General features: G+C 34.4%; 1 protein-coding gene across 3 annotated transcripts in view; it reads right to left on the bottom strand.

The window, feature by feature from the left end:
• Positions 1–2,715: 2,715 nt before the first annotated feature.
• Positions 2,716–22,201, bottom strand: part of LCA5 (lebercilin LCA5) — a 34,254-nt gene continuing 14,768 nt past the window's right edge. For all 3 annotated transcript variants that reach the window (XM_036413217.2, XM_045572943.1, XM_045572942.1), the window contains exons 3-8: positions 18,559–19,088; positions 10,484–10,621; positions 9,360–9,456; positions 8,478–8,617; positions 6,624–6,756; positions 2,716–5,425 (exon numbers count right to left, since the gene is read on the bottom strand). In XM_036413217.2, coding sequence (XP_036269110.1) covers positions 4,602–5,425; positions 6,624–6,756; positions 8,478–8,617; positions 9,360–9,456; positions 10,484–10,621; positions 18,559–19,088 — 1,862 coding nt within the window. In that variant the 3' untranslated portion in view covers positions 2,716–4,601. The remainder of the gene's footprint in view (positions 5,426–6,623; positions 6,757–8,477; positions 8,618–9,359; positions 9,457–10,483; positions 10,622–18,558; positions 19,089–22,201) is intronic.

Genomic DNA, 22,201 nt, shown 5'->3' with positions numbered 1-22,201 from the left:
TTCTTTTTGATGAAATTGTAAATTGGATCATTTTCTTAGTTTCCCTTTCTGATAATACATTATTGGTGTGTAAAAATGCAACTGTTTTCTGGCTATTTACTTTGTTTTCTGGCTATTCATTTTACTGAATGAATTTATCAGTTCTAGTAATTATTTGGTGGAATCTTTAGGGTTCTCTACATAGAGTATCATGTCATCTGCAAATAATGACACTTTTTTCTTTTCAATTTGGATGCCTTGCATTTCTCCTCTTTTTTGGATTGCTGTGGCTAAGACTTCCAAACCTACATTGAATAAAAGTTATAAAATTGGACATCTATGTCTTATTCCTATTCTTAAAGAGCCTTCAGCTTTTCACTAAATATGATCTTAAAATGGGGTTTGTCATACATGGCCTTCATTATTTTGATATATGTTCCCTCTATTCCACTTTGCTGAGAGGTGTTTTTTAAAAAATATTTTGTCAAAAATTTTTTCTGCATCTATTGATATGATATGATTTTTAAACCTTCATTTTCTTTATGTGGAATATCATGTTAATTGATTTGCAGATATTGAACCAACCTGAAATCCTTGGAATAAGTCCCACTTGATCAGTGTCTGATCCTTTAAATGTATTGGTAAACTTGGTTTGCTAATATTTTGTTGAGAATATTTGCATATATGTTCATCAGGAATATTGATATATAATTTTTTTTTTCCTGTAACTCTGTTTTGGCATCAGGGTTATACTGGCCTTATGAAATGCACTTGGGAGCTTTAAAATTAAATACCCATTGCATTATGAAGTTAATTACATGTTCTTACAAGCTAGTATCTTTTTTAAAGTATGATACTTTGTAAAACACTATACTATGAAGCGAGAATTCTCATGATCCGTCCACAATGTGCTAAGTAGTAGGTATCCCGTGAGCTCAGTGATAGTCTCCTTGTTACTTAACCAGGTGCTCCAGTCTCTCTCAGGTGGGTTATGTCTCATGCTCTAGTTGAGCTTGTCTGTTATTGGCACATCATTGGCCCCTCAGGCTGACTGGATGTGACTACAGCAGACAAGCTGTTGTGTGTAGGCTTACTCCACAGAACAGGCAGGACTCAGTTTAGTGGGGCTATGGTGCCAGTGGAGTCTGCCCTTCAAACACATCCTTTGTGGAGGTAGGTAATGCTCTGCTGTGATCTAAAGCCATCCACTGGATGTGTTGGTTCTGGAAGTTCCTGAGAGGGGCTCTGTGCAGGCCAAGGTCAGCTGCCTATTCCTGGCTTGAGACTAGAAGGAGCTACAGTTATCTGTGGTTGGTTGCCTCTTGGGCTGGGTTTGGAGGCGCTTGGGAGAGGCTATGTTGGAAAGTGAAGCCAGCTGCCACCGGTGCCATGTGTTGGACCTTTGGTAGGCACCATAATGTGAGGTAAGGCCAGCTGCCTCTTGTACTGGGTTGGTGGCTACTTAGTTGAAGCTATATACCTGGGCAACACTAACTGCAGATAATGCCAGGCTTGGGGCCACCTAATGGGAGTTATAGTGCCAGTTAAGGCTTGTTTCCCCTTTGTGCCAGTCTTGGGGGTGTTTAGCAAGAGGTACAGAGCACGCCATAGTCAGCTGCTGCTTGTTTAGGGTTTATGAACCTTTGGTTTTAGGGAAGTCTACCGTGGGAGCCAGGGCAGGTAACGTGTGTGTGTGTGTGTGTGTGTGTGTGTGTGTGTGTGTGTGTGTGTGTGAAAAGCTGCTGGAAGAGGTCAGGGAACATGAGGCAGGTGGGGTGGTATTAGCCAGGTTAATGGCAGGCTCAGATTTTGCACCCACCTGCACCTGCTGGTTGTATGTGTTATGGGAGGAAGCAGGACAGCACTTACCTACTTCATTACTTTGTCCAGAGGTCAGTCTATGCTTTATTTTTAAAATTATGTCCTGAAAGAAACTAGTAATTAGCTGTAATAACTGATATTTACTGAATGCTTATGATAGGTTAATGTTTGGCTGGGTGTCTGGTCTGTTTTTCATTTATTCCTCAACACCACCTTAAGAAGTGTTTTTGAGAAATCTTGAACAGCTGACACTCAGGGAGGATGGGGTGGGCAGGGATGGCTCAGTATGTTCTGCATCCACTCTGTGAGGGCAGTGGACAGGTCTGTCTTACTCTCCTGGCATCTAATACAGTGCATCACACCCAGGAAGCACTCATAATGAATGAATGCATGCTTTTCATCAAAAGAGCACTTTCAAATGATATAGTAGGGGACTTTCTGGTGAACAGAGCATTTATTGCGTAGAAAGGAAAAAGCTTTAAAGGCAGATTCTTCCTTGACAATTTATGGTACCTTCTTTAATCCTAAGAAGTCCATTTTGTTCCTGTAATACAAATTTCCCATCCCCTTTTCATCAGGCAGATACACAACTAATAACCAACAAGGGATAAGGTTTTAGTATGTCTGAATATCAGATGGAGAGGAGAATAAAAATAACAGCAAGTCAGCCATATAAGTTTGATTCAATTTCATTCTTTATCCCCACCTTTTTATATTATGAGCAATGTATGACATTATGATAGCTATTAAGGGTAAAAAAGGCTAATTAAAACTATAACCTGATAAGACTAGCATACTAATCTAATTTAGGGTAAATTCAGCTAAAAAGAAAGGTGAATAATGAAATAAAAATTAACCCTGTTTCCATTATATATTTCCTAGGGGACCTAAAGTATCACACAAACAACGAGTCACAGTTTTTAACTTTTATTAGTAAAGGTTCTGAGTACAAATAACAAATTTCACTTGACATTTAGAAATTATTTACTCTCTATGGTTTGTTCATAAAGAAAAACCTGTACATTTTAATCTCCAATTTTATTGCTTCAGACCATAGTGCTTCTAAGTCTATGACTTAACTTTAGGTTTAAATTTAATAATTGTCTTGTTGCATCTGGTTAAAGAGCCTTGAAAACACCAGGTAGAGAAAAGTAAGAGAGTAATTAAAATGACCTGAATATAAAACTTTACCAAAATGCTTTTCAAAAAGCTTGTAAGACAAAAAGTAACCTAAATATTAGAATACTTTTGGCAGAAAAAAAAGCAGTTATGAACAAAATTAATATTACAATATTTTATCAAGAACTGCATTATAGTAGTGTGGTTCACATATATTAGACTACACTAAATGTGTATATCAGATATAACAATGTATTTATTAAAACATTTTAAAAATACAGTTTAGCACTTTTGGGAGATTCAATTCCCACTAAAAGACAGGAATACAATTTAAAAGACAGCTGGTATATCTTTTAATTAGAGATTTAACCAGGTAAGTTGTGTCAAATAGTTATGAAAGTATATTCAATAATAAGCATTTATAAAACAGTAACACTTGCACTCTCATCAGTATGTATGCTTGGCATTAGAAATCATACTGGATGAAAAAAACACACAAAAAAACCTACAAAACCTCACTTTAGAATTAAAGTGCCAAATCTATATATTTTTTTACTCTTCCTTCAACACACTATTTCTATCACTTTCCATTTTAAGTGTTAACAGAAAACTCTCCTTGGTTGGTAATGTATGTATTACTTCTTAAAGACCAACCATACCCATTATAATCCAAGGTCATAAAATCCTTTGTAGATAAAGTGAGCTATAAAGAGCAAAAGACTAATTAATGCAAATGCATTTCAAGAGTAAAACATCCACCCTACACTGCAAGTCAGAAATCCCATTTCTAAAACACTTTAACTGCAATAGTGTTACACTACCATTGTCTATTTGATTTGACCGTAAGTTCAAATCTTAATAATATATATTTTAAAATTTCCAAGTTACGTTACTTTGGAAACATAATTGAGTTGAAAATCTTTCTATATTGAAATGAAATCTCAGATTCAAATAATGTAGGAGAACAAGAAGAGGAATTACTGTTTACACTGGGAGGAGAATTAATTGTCCATGCAAACAAACTTCGTCTGAATTGAACCTAATGTTAGCACAGTTATAGGTAAGTGATTTATGGGACTTATAATTGGGAAATGAATAGTGCTTAACTCTGTTTCCTTCCAAAGGAATGGGAAATCCCAATGTTGTGACAGCTTCCTCTTAAAAGTAGCTCAGACTTGCCATGCAAGAAAGGGACCTGCACCCTATCCAGTAAAGACAAGGCTCCCAAGTAGCATCTGTTCTTTACCACCTGGGAGTTAGCACTTCCCAACAGAGTCTCTCATCCTTCATTGACATCCAACAATCAGCAGGGAGGCTTTCTTGGTTCTATCCTCACTGAGCTAAGTACAAATAAATAAATAGGGATTAAAAATAGAAAATAAACTCCAATGGAGTTAAACTTCCCAAAGAGCTGATTTAAGAGGTAGAAGCTATATGTAAATAAAGTAAAAACAAAGATATATATCTCTATTTTTCTTTTTTGTTTCATTAAAAGAGCCTCCTTCATACTTGGCAAACTAGCTAAGTGGTGTGATATACTCTACTTATTTTGATTTGCACTGTATTTATTAAAATCACTCCTTAATAAGGACTTTTCAAATTAAAAAGTCTAAATGTTTATAACATATACTATCAAAATATTGTATTTAAAATTGGGGGGGGGGAATGTATACCATAGTCACTCATCTCAGTGCTACTTCTTCAATTTCATCTTCTATAGAATCAACTGGCTTATGGTTTGCCTTTTTTAATCTGTGCCTGTTTGGATTAAAACCTCTTCGTTCGCGGAGGAAAAAGTCGTCTTCATCATGTCCTCTACCCCTGCTGCTTTTGTCCCCAGGGAGAGTATTTAAAGGGTCAGAGTCTCCCTTGGCAGCCAGGGAATTCCAGTCATTGCTTTTAGAGGACTCTGCGCTGCTGGCACTGGTACCAAATAGCTGTTCCATCAGATTGGCTTTTTTCTCTTTTCTTGTGGTTAAACCTGCATGGTCTTTAATACTAAGTTTCTCTATATAGTTTCTTTGGAAATCCAAAAGGCTACTTTTTTGGTTAAGTGGGCTGGACTTCCTTGTGTTTGCAAATGAAGGCACGTAGCTGCCAAATGCAAGTTCATTTGGAGAGAGTGGGCTTCTGATACTTCTTGGAGTCTGGCCATCTTCTTTTGAAGTTAAAACACTGGTATCTTGTAAGTGATGCCCATTAAATAATCTCTCTGAGGAGTCAGAGAACATGTATGGTTTGGGGCTTCTCTTTGGGGAGTGTAATTTAGATTCTAAATCAGGTAGCAACGGCAGAGCAGGATATTTTAGATTCAGAGACTCTTGTTCTCTGCTGATTTCCTTCAGTTTAGCAAGTAGCAGTTCTCTCTTCAGTCTGTCTTCTTCCTCTTCAATATTTTGAATTTGGTATATTTCCACTTGGTATGTTCCAGTTTCAAATGCTGGTTTTTCTTCTCTCTCCAGCATAGATGCCTTTTCCTTTTTAGCAAGTTCTTCTTTTCCCCATTCTGTATGAAATAAAATTTTAAAACTGATATTTATAACAATATTTTTAAACATAAAACTTCAACTTCTATTTTTAAACAAATGGGTCTGTATTCATCAGTAATATTAATCTCACAAAATATTTTTTAAAATGCTATGAAGGACAATACTGTGTCAGCTGATAAAACTAATGTAGACAGCAGATTAGAGAAATGGGTTGTATCAAAGTAAAATTTACTGAGGTTGAAAACTATACTGGAATTAAATGATACTAAGAGAATGTCCTTATTTTGGAGAAAATATACTTGTATGTTAGGTCTACAACTTAAAACAGTTCTTCAGCTATTGCTACTTTGCTATAATTTTGAAATGACTTCCAGGTAAAGAAATAAAAAATATTAACATATGTAAGAACACTATGCATTTGGTAATTTTAGTGAATGGGAAAAATGTAAGTAAAAAAGGTCAAGAAAAGTGACAGTCTGTTACTTTATTCCTTTTCCTGGTACCTAGAAAGCATTGAACAGAACACCTAATTGTCTATTTTACAGTTTAACTTATGAAAGCATCTTCCTTTCTGGATTAGCCAATAGTAATGTAAATATAGCTTCTATTCAACTGTTAAATTAGTATATGGATTTAAAACAATTAAGTAACAATTACCAGTAGTCACAATTTTAAGTTCCATTAACTTTGAGAGGGGAAAAAAGGATTTCTCTGAAAGCAGCTACTATATAATAAAATACAATCAAAGGATTAGCCTCCTCTATACCTTTAAGCCCTTTTTATCCAGACAGAAATAAATTTTATTCCTGAACTTCATTTATAGTATCTGAAACCATGCAATTTGGTTCACTAAAGTGCCACACTACTGGTAGAACATTAACTTATTAAAATCAATGAGAAATAATATAGTAATATATTCATGACCTCACAATTTATCAATTTTAATGCTTAGGCTAATCTACACACACTAAAGAGTTTCAAGGTCAAGACAATAAAGTGAGTTGTACTTCAGTCATATCTTAATCAAACTTTAATTAATATACAAATAAATTTTTCCCTTCACCTGAATATTTGAAGGTAACTTTGTCATTATTCCCTACCACTGTTATCTTTTCTTGGTTTGTATGTCCAATTCACTCTTCAGCTGGAAGACATTAGGGGATGTTAACCCTTTCCCAAGGGATGCTGACTCATCACTTGCTTAAACAAACTCACCATCCTCCAGCTTCTCAACCTCTTGTTCTACAACATGGCTTCTTTGATCTTTAACAAAAATTTCTTCTCTTTCCTCAACTGGGTTTAGAATCCCTGCTTCTTCATGCTCATCTCTCTCTTGAGATTTCAGGTCCTATTATACATTGTTTGGGGGGGAAAAAAAGTTACTTAAATATTGTAGATTTATCTTCCATTAAGCGTGATACCAACTGAGAAATTAAAGCAAGTTTTTCAGTAAGTCAGAAGTAACATCTTTTGAAAGATGCTTTAAAAGCTCACAGGTTTATTTCTTTAAGAAACATTTTTTAAGTTATATCAAAACCAATCCTATATCAAAACCAATCCTATATAATATATAATAAAAGGCTAATATGCAAATTGTCCCTTCGAAAGTTTGACTGACCGGGACTTCAATTGCTCACTATGAAGAGGACTACACTCTTTAAGATGGCAGAGCACTAAGACAGAGGATGGAATAAAGCTGTCTACCTATTCTGGACCACCCATTGACCTTCCGTCTATTACAAGAAAAAGAAATGTATAATTTTGTCTGAGCCATTGTATTCTGGGTCTCTTTCTAAAAGCAACTTGGCCCGTATTTTAACTTCCATTTGCTGAGGTCCTTTAAAAGTGGAAGGATCAGTCTTAAGAGCTTCATAAACTTATTACCACAACCCTAAAAGGTAACACACCTACTGTATAAATTAGGAAATTGCAATTCCAAGAAGCCATGTCAATGCAAATGTCAGAACCAGAATTTAACTAAAAACGCAGTGTTAATTCCAAAGCTATCTCCCTTTTCACTATATCAAGTTGCTGTTCCTGCAACGAAATCTTCTAACCACCAAATATTTTTATTCTCCTGAAGTTAAGAATTATGCCCTGATTTGGCTCAGCAGATAGAGTGCTGGCCTGTGGACAAAAAGGTCCCAAGTTCGATTCCAGTCAAGAGCACCTGCCCAGGTTGCAGGCTCACTCCCCAGTAGGGGGCATGCAGGAGGCAGCCAATCAATGATTCTCATCATCTCTTTCCTTCCCTCTCTGAAATAAAAAATATTTAAAAAGAATTACTTTGTTATTCCATATTTTATACTTTTGAAAAGAAAAAAATAACATGATCTCTAGTCTCAATGATAGAGCAGATAGAGCTAACTTGTTTAAATTGTAAAACAAAATAAAAAACTAGAGTATACATAGGAACAAAGTCCATCCTTTCAAGAAGAGATCTCAGGGTCACACGGAAAAACTTACAAAAAGCCCCAAAATATAGGATTCTGTAGAATATGATGGCTCTCTGCTCCACGTTTCCTTTGGATTTCAAACTAAACACGAAAGAGAAAAACCTCTAGAGCAAAGTACCTTCTGGTATTCAGAACGAAAGTCCTGTGAAATGAAGGTCTGACACAGACCCACCAGAATGTCACTCTAATTTGAATGGTAAAAAGTCAGATTGATGGCAATTACTTTGCTCAGCTTTCATCTAACTTGCAAATTCTATTACATAGAAGTCAAATTCTAACAAATCATTTTAAAGCTACTATAATTTGCTTTTAAACATAAAAAACAAGGATTTTGAGGGACTACTTCGGCACACACAAAGTAAGACACTTGTAAATTTCTCTTCCCTTCTACTTCCAACCCACATGATAGAATCAACCTTTCTGAAGCATCTGAAGAGTCAGTCCACAACAATTTAATAAAATATACAGATGTTATCTGTCTTTTTGAAAAGCTAGTTGCATATTTACAGATGTAGCATTAGTGTCACTGCTGAAATTTTAAAATGTTTGGTTTTGTGTTGTAGGAATAACTTCAAACCCTGTATTGGGTACCCAATCATCCTGCTGAACTCACCAAAGTAAGAAGTTCGGGTTCCCATTTGTTTTCATAACACATAACTCTCGGTGTTATATTAGAAAATTCGTCCAGCGTGAAGTCTTCACTGGTTTGCACTTCTTTTGTACACTGGTATGTAAAATCACTCTGGCATGCAGCTTGAAATACCAGGAAAATTATTTTTAAAAAATTTCTAATTGTATTAAATAGTGCTAAGATATATGGAATTCAGCTTGTATGTATATTTACCATCTAAATGAGATAATACATATTTTGCTTTGCTTAGCTCCAAGACTACTCACGTTAATATTTTTGTTTCTAGGACTTACTGGCAACTACATAATTTGAAAACAGGTAAATCTGACAGGTAAATCCTATTAAGCATTTACAAATTTACATTTTAACTTAATGTAATTTACAGAAGAGGGAAATAATACCTTTATTTAAAAAAAGATATAAATATATTTGCATAACAATAACAAAATATTTAGGAATGAGATGACTGCTTTAAAATAGTCTGAGGGAAAAGTATTACAATTAGTAAAATGTATAATTATTAAAGTTAGGTGATATAAAGGTTCATTATAATATCGAATTAGTAAAACATACAGCTGTTAAAATTAAGTGATACATAAAGGTTCATTACACTATAATATTTAGTTTGGGGTATGCTTATAAAGAAAATTTTTACAAGTACGTAAACATAACTTGTGAACTCAAAAAACTTGAGAAAGTTGAATTTCTGAAAACTATTTAATATTAAACTAGTCAGTAGTTTAAAGGAAACTTATTAAATTTTATTTCAATGAAGTTCTTTCCCCTTTGCCTTCCTTCTATTTCATAATTTATTGTTATTAGAAATAGCTACCACATGTTTTTCAACAATAATAGCTACTATACCATTTTTTCTTGATATATGTTCTTTTTCTTTCTTTAGAGTAGACTTTGGTAGACGATTAGAATATATGTTTTTTATATCCAGTTCTCTCTCCTTTTCCTGAAAACAAATCCAATACGATTAAGGACACAGAGTCTCAGTTTAAAATAAAAATCCTGAAGTTGTCAATTGGTACTTCACTTACCAATTGGAATATCTAGTTCAGCTTCCCTTTAGAACTACCTAACTATAGGAAGGAATGTCTCTAGGACCTTCAGGTTAGGGAAGACCAATGATACTCCCTACAAAATCCAATCTGTATAACAGTTAAAAAAATGAGAGAAAATAAGGCAAAATTAATTTTCTATCCAATCCTACCTGATAGAGCTAGTACTGTCCTACCTAAACTGTCTTCCAGGTTCAGCAATAGAGACAAAGAATTTAGTTATAGCGTTTCTCAAATGTGAGTCATAAATTATTAAGTTAAAAATTAGTTCTTTGTGTAAAAAAAAAAAAGTATTCTTGTTAATTTGGGGACTATAGCTTTCTCTGGTAATTTGATTAAAAGAGTAAAAATTCTATGCAAGGTAATGTCTAAACACTACATTTTGCACAACATTTCAACCCATCAATGAACTCAGGAGAGAATGAAAAGAATACCTGTTTTAACAAAGTAATTTGAATATTTCTTCTAAAAACTATGAAAATTAAGGCATTATTTAAAATAACTTTAAAAAGAATTAAGCATAGTGTTATCTGAGGGAGAACACTGAATTATTCAAACATGTGACAGAAAAACTCTAGTTTCCATAATTTTCTTCCAGGATTTTATAACTTAAATACATTATATCATTACTGTATTCAATGTTTCATTTTTGACATATATTTTTATTGATTTCAGAGACAGAAACATCAATGATGAGGACTGGCTGCCTCCTGCATCTGGGGCATGTGTCCCAACCAGGGATCGAACCAAAACTTCCTTGTTCATGGGTCAATACTCAACCACTGAGCCACGCTAGTTGGGCAACAAACCTTTTCTTTATAAATAAAGATGATATTGGAATTTTGTAAGTTATACTGTACCACTGTATAAAATATTAAGTTTTCATCTAATAAATATAATGATTTAAAATAAAATGCTTACTTTTAACTTATGATGCAGTTGTTGTAGCTCCTTTTGAAGAACTTTATTTTCATCATGAGCATCAAATGCCCTTTTCTTTTCAGCAAGCAACTGTCGTTGGAAACTGTTACTACTCAGTTCAAGGTTTTTTGATAGTTCCTATGATATGCGTACACATAAAAAAGTGTTTAAAAATAATTCAGCAATAAAACAATGCACTTAGCATCAAAGTGATTATTTTTTTTAGCAGTACTGTACATGACATGGAAACGAATTTGAGATTAGTGTTCATAAACAAAATAAGCTATAAAATAGACTAACCAACAGTCTAATACTTAGCTATTGTTCCTTTCTTTGTTTTTTACAATGATTTATAAGTAATTTCTTATTTGTCTGAAGCATACATGAAGAGTGATTTAAGTTGGGACCAAAAGAAAGTTAAAGGATGTGATAAGAAACCCAGGCTTTTGAGAATCATTGGGCAAATGGATACAAAGACACTAATTACACAGCATTATTCAAGGTGCAGAGATTACCTTGTAAAATATTTTTATGTAAAAACAATGGGCAGTTCCATAGTCTCCAACATGTTTCATGAAGTTTGTGAAAGAATTTAGGTTAAATATTTTCTTTTAGGTAATGTCAGCATCGATGGTGGCTTGAGTCATTCCTTTTTTCTCTCCCCTTTGACTTACAACTAATCAGAAATCCATAATGGAACAAAAATGCCTTCTGCCGAGCACACCAGGAAACTCAAGAGATCCCACATGTACACCCAAAAGAGGGTGGATTGTGTCTCAAAAGGCTGCAGAGCCCGGAGAGGGGCAGCAGAGGTAGGCCAGCGTAACCTTGCTGGCAGAGGGGGTGAAGGTAGTGAATAGAAAGGTCTGCCCTGCTGTGCATGCTGCAGCTGGAGGAGCCCATTGCTCTCTCTCAGAAGAGACCAGAGTCTGGGCATATAATGACAATGCCCAGATGGAGATATGAGTAAGACAAACTCATCAAACTTGAAAACTGGCCCTGACCAGCTTGAGGGAGACAAGTAATCGATGTATCTCTCTCTAATAGATGTTTCTTTTTCTCTCTTTCTTGCCCTCTCTTTCTCTCTCTCCCCACTCCCCGTCCCCTTCCACTCTTTAAAGATTCAATGGGGAGGAAATATCCTTGGTTGAAGATTAAAAAGGAAAGGGAGAAGGCAGACAGAGTTGAAGGAATATGTTTCCTTCTGAAGGCCCCAGGATACTGGCAAAAGATCCACACACAGACCTCTGAGGATCCCTCTATATGGGCACACCTAAAGCCACACACACCTCCCCAATAGCTTTTAAAAAATTTTTAATAAAAGGTTCCTAATTATGAACTGTTAGAATCAAAGTAAACAAAGGTGTTCACTATGTCAAATGCAGCAGCAGAGGGACTCTTCATCAGACAGAATGAAAAATTATGGTAACAATATCACAAAAAGAAAATGACAATATTCCCAACTATTTTGTCTTTGGGATGTTTTATGTAAACCTCATTGTAACCACAAAGCAAATACCTAAACCAGAGATATGAAACATAAAAGGGGGGTGGGGAGGAGTCTGAGCAAATCATCATGGAAAACCACCAAACTTACAAAAGTAGACAGAATCAAAATTAGAACTGTGATATCACTGATAAAGAATTCAAAATGATTGAAGAAATCCAACAAGCTACAAGAAAACTCAGGAAGGCAATACAATGACTTTGGGATAAAACTGATAGAAGAAATACTTTACCAAAGATACTGAAATTCTAAAAGAACCAAATAAATTCTGGAGCTAAAGAATGCAATAACAGTTATGAAGAATGCATTACAAAGCACTAGAAATAAAGCAAATCAGATGGTAGAGCAAACTAAAATGATTAAACCCTATAAGAACTGTTAGACTGCATTAAAAGAGCCACCACAAAATTAATGGGTAAACCAAAAGAGAGGAAAAATGGAGCAGAGACTTATTTAAAGACATAAAAGCTGAGAAATTCTCAAACCTGAGAAAGAAACTGCACATTCGTGTCCATGAAGCTAATATGACACCATATTATCTCATCACGAAAAGACCTTCTCTAAGTCACATTATATTAAAACTGTCAAAAGTTAATGACAAAGTATTTTAAAGGCAACCAAGTGGGGATGGTTAGGGGAGACCCAATAACCTACGAGAAAGCATATCAGTCAATTGCTAGCAGAAATGCTATAGGCCAAGAGAATGAAAAGACTTATTCAAAAGATTCAAAGACTAAAATTGCCAGCCAAGATACTCCATCTAGCAAAGTTACCTCTTGGATATGAAGGAGAAATAAGGCTTTGGCAAACAAAGGAGCTCTTCGAGTTGAAATGAGAAAAACAAAAACAAAAAAAACCACCCAAAAACACAAAAAACAAAAGTACACAAAACTTTAAGGTGACAGAATTAGAAGACTATAACTTTTTAAGAATAGTATACTAAACAATTATAGCATAAAGTTTAACCTAACTATTACAACTTGGTAACAAAATCACAGCATAAAAAGATAATTTGTGCCGAAACAGGTTTGGCTCAGTGGTAGAGCGTCGGTCTGCGGACTGAAAGGTCCCAGGTTCGATTCCGGTCAGGAGCATGTACGTTGGTTGTGGGCACATCCCCGGTAGGGGGTGTGCAAGAGGCAGCTGGTCGATGTTTCTTGCCCATCGAGGTTTCTGGCTCTCTCTCTCTCTCTCTCTCCCTTCCTCTCTGTAAAAAAATCAATAAAATAAAATAAAAATAAAAAAGATAATTTGTAACATAAAAATACAAGAGGGTAGGATAAAAAGATGAAACATTTATAAGTGAATAAAAACAAGTTGCTATCAGCAGAAAAAGGACTATTTTACCTTTGGGATGTTTTGTGTAAACCTCATTGTAACCACAAAGCAAATTCCGAAACCAGAAATATGAAACATAAAAAAGGGGGGGAGACTGAGCAAATGATCTTGGAAAATCACCAAACTTACAAAGGTAGACAGAATCAGATGGGGAAAAAGAAATAAAAAGACAAAATAACCACAAAGCAAAGGTAAAATGGTGATAGTAAATCTTTACATATCAATTATCAACTTAAATATAAACGTATTGAATTTATCAATCAAAAAGTACAGAGTGGATGGATAACTAAAAAACAAGACCCTACTACATGCTGCCAACAGGAGTCTTATTTTAACTCTAAAAACACAGACTCAAGTGAAAGGATGGTATATGATGTTCCAAGCAAATGGAAATCAAAAGATGGCAGCCATCCTTATATCAGACAAAGCAGATGCCAAGCCAAAAGGGTAACATGAGGTAAAGAAGATCATTATATAACGACAAAGGGGTCATTACATCAAGAAGATGTATCAATCAATCATAAATATTGTATGTTCCAAATGCCTAAGCACTGACATATATTAAGCAAATAATAATAAATTTTAACAGAGAAAAAGACAATATAGTAATACTAGGGGACTTTAATACCCTACTGTCAGCAATGAATAGATTGGCCAGGCAGAAAATCAATAAGTAAATGTTGGCATTGAACCACACTTCAGAAACAACTGGACTTAAGAGATATAACTGAACATGCCATTCAACAGCAACAGAATATACATTCTCAAGTGCACATAAAACATCCTCCAGGAAAGATCATATAATTAGACAAAACAAATCCAAGCATATTTAAGATTGAAATCATACCAACTATCTTTTCTGACTGAAATGGCAAGAAAATAAGAGAAAAATGAGAGGATCTACAAATAAATGAAAACTTAACAATACACTTTAGACAACCATTGAGTCAAGAAAAAAAGGGAAGTAAAAATTTTCTCCAAAAAAATAATCTTTCAACAAATACAAATGGAAATACAAGCCAAATCTAATGGCATGCAATAAAAGCAATTCTAAAAGGAGACTTTATAGCAATAAATTCATACTTAAGAATTTAGAAAAACTTAAATAATCTAATTTTATTCCTTAATGGACTGGACAAAAAAAAAAAAAAAAAAAAAAAAAAAAATTAATCCCAAAGTAGCACAAAGAAGGAAAAAATAAAGATCTGGGAAATGTAGCAGAAATAAAGGGAGGAAGCCAAAACGAGAAGACAAACATGTCTCAAATGAAAGAATAGGACACAACTCCACAAAAAGAACTAAACAAAAAAGGAGAAAAGCAATAGAGTTTTAAAACACTGGTGACAAGGATGCTCAAATAACTTAGGAAAAGAACAGATGAAGTTAGAAGAGATAAAAACCACAAAATGAATAATACAATAACAGAAATGAGAATATATTGGAGAAGGAGAACAACAGCAGATTAGATGAAGCAGAGGACTGAATCAGCTATCTGTAACAAAGGTAGCAGAAAGCACCCAATCAGAATAGCAAAAATAAATAATAATGGGGTGCGGGGATGAGAATAGTTTAAGGAAACTCTGGGACATAAAGTATATCAACATTTGTATTACAGGGGTACCAAAAAGAGAAGAGAGAGCAAGGGATTGAAAACTTATTTGAAGAAATAATAACCAAAATTTCCCTAACCTGGCTAAGAAAATAGACATATAAGTCCAATAAGTTCAAAGAGGCCCACATGAAACATAAGTAAAATGCCAAAGCAAAAATATTAAAAGTAGCAAGAGAAAAACTATTATTTACATATAAGGAACTTCCCATAAGACTATCAGCAGATTTTTCAACACAAACTGCATATCAGAAGGTACTGGCATAACTAAGATTACTGTACTAGCAAGGCTATGACTTAGAACAGAAAGGGAGATGAAAAGTTTTCCAGACAAAAGGATAACGCAGTTCATTACTACTAAACCAGTATTAAGAGAAATGTTAAAGGAATTTCTTTAAGTACTTACGAAAGATAATATAGGAAAGAAAACAATTCTCACTGTGAAAAGGACACTTAGTAACTAGTAGAATAATCAACTACAAAGCTAATACAAAGGTTAAGAGGCAAAGTGGGAAGATCATGTGTAATGAGAACAACAAATTAAAGGACACACACAAAAGAAATTAAAAAATAATAAAGATATAAATGTAGAGGAGTTGAGTAAAACATGTAGTGATTTCAACTAATAATATACTGAAATAAACATAGCTTGGTAAATATGAAGCACATGATAACCGCAAACCAAAATCTATAAGAAATAAAGAGAAGGAATCCAAGCACAACAGTACAGAAAGTTATCAACATACAAGAGAATAAGAGAGGAAGAACTACAAAAACAATCAGAAAACAATGAACAAAATGGCAAAAGTACATACCTATCACAAATTACTTTAAATCTAAATGTTCCAACCAAAAGGGTGGTTAAATGGGTCAAAAAACAAGACCCATATTTATATTATCTGGTAGAGACCTACTTCAGATTGCAAGACACACCAAGACTGAAAATAAAGGGATTGAAATAGTTCATGCAAATGAAAGTGAAAAAAAGCTGGGGTAGCAATACTTGTATTAGACAAAATAGACTTTAAAACAAGGACTGTTCAAACAGATAAAGAGGGGCATCTCATAATGATAAAGGGACCATTTCAACAAGAGGATATAACTCTTGTAAACATCTACACACCCAACGTAGGTGCACCTAAATACAGGGTGTTCCAAAATATGTATACATACTTAGAATAATTATTATTTTAATGGGTTAAATCCAATTTCGCTATCAACTGTTAAATGTCTACACAATTTGGGGGGACACCCTGTATATAAAGCAAATATTGAAGGACATAAGGGAGAGATCAACATTAATAGTCACAGTAGGGGACTTGAACACTCCACTGATTTCAATGGGTAGATTATCTAGACAGAAAATCAACAACAAAAAGTCATCTTAAATGACACATTTGGCCATATGGACTTAATTGATACTTTTAAACATTTCACCCCAAAGTAGCAGAATATTCATTCTTTTCAGGTGCATTTTCAAGAATAGAACACAAGTTGGGCTACAAAACAAGTGTCATTATTTAAGAAGATTTAAATCATATTAAACATCTTCTCTAATCATAATTGTATTAAACTAAAAATCAAGTATAAGGAGAAAACTGAAAAACACACAAAACATATGGGACTGAATAACATGATACTAAACAATGAATGGTTTAGTAATGAGATCAAGGAAGAACTAAAAGTATCTTGAGACAAATGAAAATGAAAACAATTGACCCAATATGTAAAGGACATAGCTAAAATAGTTCTAAGAAGGAAATATACAGCAATACACATCTACCTCAAGAAACAAAAATCTCAAACAATCTAACCCTACACCTAAACGAATTAGAAAAAGAACAAACTTTGCCCAAAATGAGAAGGAAATAATAAAAATCAGAATGGAAATATCAAAATAGAGTAAAAAAAAATCAAGAAAACCTAGTATTGAGTCTTCCAAAACACAAATTTCACAAACTTTACCCAGATTAATCAAGAAAAAGTGAAGGGCCAAATAAAAAAATAATAAAATAGGAGAAGGGACAACTAATATCACAGAAATACAAAAGACTACAAGGAGATAAGAAACAATTATCTGCCAACAAATTTTACAACTTAGATCAAGTATGTCAAACTGCTTGACATAGAGGAAATGAACAAATTTCTCAAAACATACAATGATCCAAGGCTGAATCAGGTAATCTAAATAGACTAATAACTACTATCAAAATCAAATCCGTAATAAAGAAATCCCAACAAAGAAAGCCCTGGACCAGATGGCTTTACAGGAGAATTTTTCCAACGGTTCTAAGGGAAATGAATACCTATCCTTCTCAAATTATTCTAAAAAACGGAAGATGAGGGAAGGCTTCCAAACTCATTTTATGAGGCCAGCATTAACCTTATACCAAAACCACAAAAAAAGAAAATTATAGGTCAATATTACTGATGAACATGGATGCAAATATCCTCAACAAAATATTAGCAACCCAAATTCAGCATTACATTAAAAAAAAATCATACACCTAGATGACGTGAGATTTATTCCCAGGATGCAAGACTGATTCACTATCTTCAAATCAATTAATGTATTGCACTACATAAACAAACTGAAGCCTAAAAATTATATGATATTAATAGATGTAGAAAAGGCAATTGACAAAATCTAATACCATTTATGATTTTTAAAAATACCCTCAGTCATGTATTAAATACATTGCAAACAGTTAATTTATTTACAGTTCTGACTTTCCCTTCCTCAGACAGCTCTCTCAGCAGGCATTATTCCTATACTTTTCCCTTACCTTTGTTTTCCAAACTGTGTGTTAATTCTGAGCAATTCTAAGTCCTAACTCAGGGCTTCTGTTTATTATGTATTTCTAGCAGGTAGTATCTATTATAATAAAAAGTAATATACTAATTAGTCCAGACGTCCTTCTGGACAAAGCCAGGGCTGCGAGGGATGCCCAGATACTGGGTGCCTGCCAGCGGACAGGGAAGCTGGTGCCAGCAGCTGAGGGTGGGGTGGGGGTGGGGAGGAGGAAGGGCTATCCTTGCATGAATTTTGTGCATCGGGCCTCTAGTCTAATATAAGTTCCCTTTGAACAGTGATGGGATAGTACCATTTTCCTCTCTCATTTCTAGAAAAAAAAATACTTATAAAGATCTGCCATATTCTTAGACTAGTAAGTCAACATTCTTCCACTACCTCTCATGTTAGTTTTCATTTTGGGGAGCAGGAGCACACCTGCCCAAAAGATGTCTTTCAGAAATGTTGAAAGGAGTTAAAACAAAGTATTGCTCATGTGGCATTCCTTATACAATGGCTCCAAAATGTCGGTTTCATACACTACACCTATTATATAGTACTTTCAATTTAGAGAAACAATCAGATAATCAAATGGTGTATTTCCCCCAAATAACTATGACCCACAGAATTAAACATTCATCTATTATCATGTGGCCCTTAATCTTTTGCATTTTTCTCTTAAATATATGCTCAATTTTTCCTAATTTCTGAGAAATACTAAAAAAGTCTTTAAGTGATGAACTGCAATAAGCAATCTTAATAGAACACATTAAATACCTAATGAAAAATACTATAAAAAAAAACATAATTAGAAGCTGTAGAAATTTTACCTTAATTTTTCTCTCAGTGTCATCTAGTTTTAACTCTGCTGCAACTAGCTTCTTTGCCAAGTCATCTCGCTCAGGCAGGTGTCTAGCTTCAGAGATCATTTTCAGTTTCTTTAAGGAAAATTTTGTCTTAAGTAGTTCACCTTCTGCATCTTTCACCTTTTTCTCAGTTGCCCGTTCTTTGTCCTGAGATTTTCGTAAGCGTTCTTTGAGTGCTGTAATCTCATTGTTATGACGAGTAATAAGTTGTGATATTTCATTTTCTGTATCTTCAAACTTATTCAGGGCTTTCTCCTGTTTGTATTGAAGCCTTTTCAAAGCTTTATTTTCTTTTAGCTGCTCAGCTAACTTGACCTGGAGTTCAGTCACTTCATTCTGCAGCTCACTGATTTTTAGCAGTCTTGCAGAAAGTACCCGTTTTGTAACAAGATCAACTTCTTTCCGAAGTGGCTCCCTATTGAGGCTCTGGGAGCGAAATCCTACTCGGCCTTCCTTTCTGTTTGACGGACACTTAGGACTTGCTTTCTTAGGGGCTAAAAAAGAAACAGTAATATTGTAAAATGAAAAAGCTGTACCAAATGTATTATGTTTCATTCTAACAAGTGGATCCATAATATTATTTTATTCCTTAAAATCTGATTTTACAATATTTAGTTAAATATCAGATTTTATTTAGAGCTCTTAATATAATGTTTTTATTAAGAAAGGTTTGGGATCTTTCAAAGAAAGGTAAAGAATATTCTGATTCATCAAAATGACATAATAGCTTGTAAGGAATTGTTTGACATTAATTTAAAGGATGGTTGTATCAGGATTTACCATTTTTAACTTTATAAGATGACAGGTCAGAAATTCGAACATGGGCTTCACGAGCATTAGATGGTGCCTAATAAACTCTGGACAAAACTGTGATATTCAAGTCACTTGTGCCAAGGTATTCGAAATAGGAAAATGTAAGTTTTCTCTAAATTAATTAGAACTCTTTTCTTTTCTATTTGGTGAAAAGGATGGCAACATATTGAACAGTGAGAAGATCTGGGTTTGTAACTAAGATTTACCACCTAATAACTCCTTGGCCAGTCAGTTCAATAAACCTTCCCAGGTCTATTTTCCCCACCCACAGAATGAAGATAATACCACCTTGCATAATTATGCTGTTTTGAAGATTAAATAAAGTTCTTCACAAATATTCTCTGCCAGTAATAAGAACTTAATCCTATTTATTAGTAATTAAAGATGAAAAATACTCCAGCAGTACTGATGTGATTCTAAATGCTTTCTCAGGGGCTGTGTGTGTGTGTGTGTGTGTGTGTGTGTGTGTGATGCTCATATAAAAAAAACATCTGACATAATGTGAGAACAAGATAAAAACTAAATACTACATCCTAAAAATATAAGCATGTGAAATCCCTGAGTTAGATCCCAACATTTCACAGAAATCTGGAATGTTATTGTTTTTAATAAAAGTTCATTAAACTTAGGCCTCCTTATACAGAACACTTTCCCTTTTAAAGAGGCTTCTGGATATTTGTCATAGTTAAGAATAATGAACTTTAATCTCCAAGGTGACTGCATTTTTTCAAGAAGGAAATGCATTCCAGAGTAAAAAACAACAAAATCCCCCTAGAAAACCCAACCTTTCCCTACCCATCTCACCAGCCAGGAATACCCTAATCCCATTATATATAAATAAGCAAAAATTAACAAATAGCATTTACAATTTAACATTATAAATTTCATTAAAAAGATAGATTATAAAGAAGGTGTTTGCATACATACTAATTTGGGATTCCAGCTCTAATAATGCTTAAATACATCAAGGAAATGGTAATAAAAATAAAGGAAAAGCTACTTGCAATTTCAAAACTATACAATAATATAGTCACTAGCTACATGCGGCTACTGAGAAATGTGAAGTATGGGTGGTACAAACTGAAATATGCCATAGCTGTGAAATGTAGCCTGGAATTAAACCACATTTGCCTTCAAAATGAAGGTAGAATATTTCACACACAATGTTTTATATTAATTGTATTTTAAAATACTTTGGATATGCTGGGTTAAATAAAATATATTAAAATTAAGTTCACCTTTTTTAAAATGTGGGTTTTTAGACAATATATAATTATATGTGTGGCTTGCATTTGTGACTTGCGTTATATTTCCATTGGACAGCAATGCTCCAATTTTAAATTGGAGAGTCCATCATTTCAAGGTTCTTTTCTTTCTTTTCTTTTCTTTTTAAATATATTTTATTGATATTTTTACAGAGAGGAAGAGAGAGGGATAGAGAGTTAGAAACACTGGTTAGCTGCCTCTTGCACATCCCCTACTGGAGATGTGCCTGCAACCACCGTACATGCCCTTGACCGGAACTGAACCTGGAACCTTTCAGTCTGCAGTCCGACACTCTATCCACTGAGCCAAACCGAGTGTTAGTATCTATTGTATATGCTATTATGGAATAATAGAGTGTTGGTATCTATATGCTATTATGGAATATGTACTCAGCTCTTGGAAGGACAGAAACTTTATATATAAAAATGATTATGCATAAAGATGAACTTTAATAATTCCAAATCTCTGGTTTTTATGTATAAAGTTATATTGCTCAGCAAATAAGATTTCCTATAAATAGAAACTTGTTTTATTTCAAACTTGAAGCCTATGTAAAAATCAGGATAAAAACTTTGTACTAACATTTTACTCCAAGTATTCAGAAAGGGACTCCACAACAACTTTTGACATACTAAAAATGTGACCATTTACTTTTAGCATATTCCGTTTGTATGACTACAAACTGATTAACAGAAGTATACTTAACCTGAAGTAAAAAATACCAGTTTTCATCTACCATTTTTATTTTCATTTTTAAAACTACCAAGATCAAATGTAGTGTTAACAGGACTGAGAATATGGCTGATTCCCATATCATTCTTCATGTGGCCATAAGTCACTACCAAAAAGAGGGTGAGAAAATAATGCTTTTCTTCTTCCTCTAGGAGTTAAAAATAAAAGTATGACATTGAAAAAACATGTAGTAAAGGTAAACTATGTATCTACCAAAACCCCAATATATTTTACTGATAAAAGGAATAAGTAGAATAAATGTGTAATACACAAATATGCATGTCCTAAACTATTATTACACTAGAGACCCGGTGCATGAAATTTGTGCGCTGGGGGGGGGGGAGGGGGTTGTCCCTTAGCCCAGCCTGTGCCCTCTTGCAGTCCAGGAGCCCTCAGGGGATGTCCATGGGGACCAGGCCTAAGCTGGCAGTGGGACATCCTCAGTGCTGCTGCGGAGGTGGGAGAGGCTCCAACCATAGCTGCTGTGCTTGCTAGCCATGAGCCTGTTGTTCCTCCTGTAGGAGCACAATGACCACCAGGGGGCAGCTTCTGCATTGAGCATCTGCCCCCTGGTGGACAGTGGGCATGATAGCAACCAGTCGGTCCACTGTTAGGTTGATTTGTATATTAGCCTTTTATTATAAAGGATTTTATCATTATACATCCAACTTCTAATAGAGCACAGTTTTATTTTTTAAAATAATAGAATATGCTAGAAAGGGATAAAGGAAAGAATTGCTATCAAACATGCAAACCCAGCTCACCCTGGTTTGGCTCAGTGGATAGAGTTGGCCTG

The sequence above is a fragment of the Pipistrellus kuhlii genome, unplaced genomic scaffold (genome assembly GCF_014108245.1).
Source record: "Pipistrellus kuhlii isolate mPipKuh1 unplaced genomic scaffold, mPipKuh1.p scaffold_m20_p_5, whole genome shotgun sequence".
Taxonomy (NCBI): Eukaryota; Metazoa; Chordata; class Mammalia; order Chiroptera; family Vespertilionidae; genus Pipistrellus; species Pipistrellus kuhlii.
The sequence above is the reverse complement of the archived record's forward strand: the minus strand, read 5'-3'. Positions and strand labels throughout refer to the sequence as shown.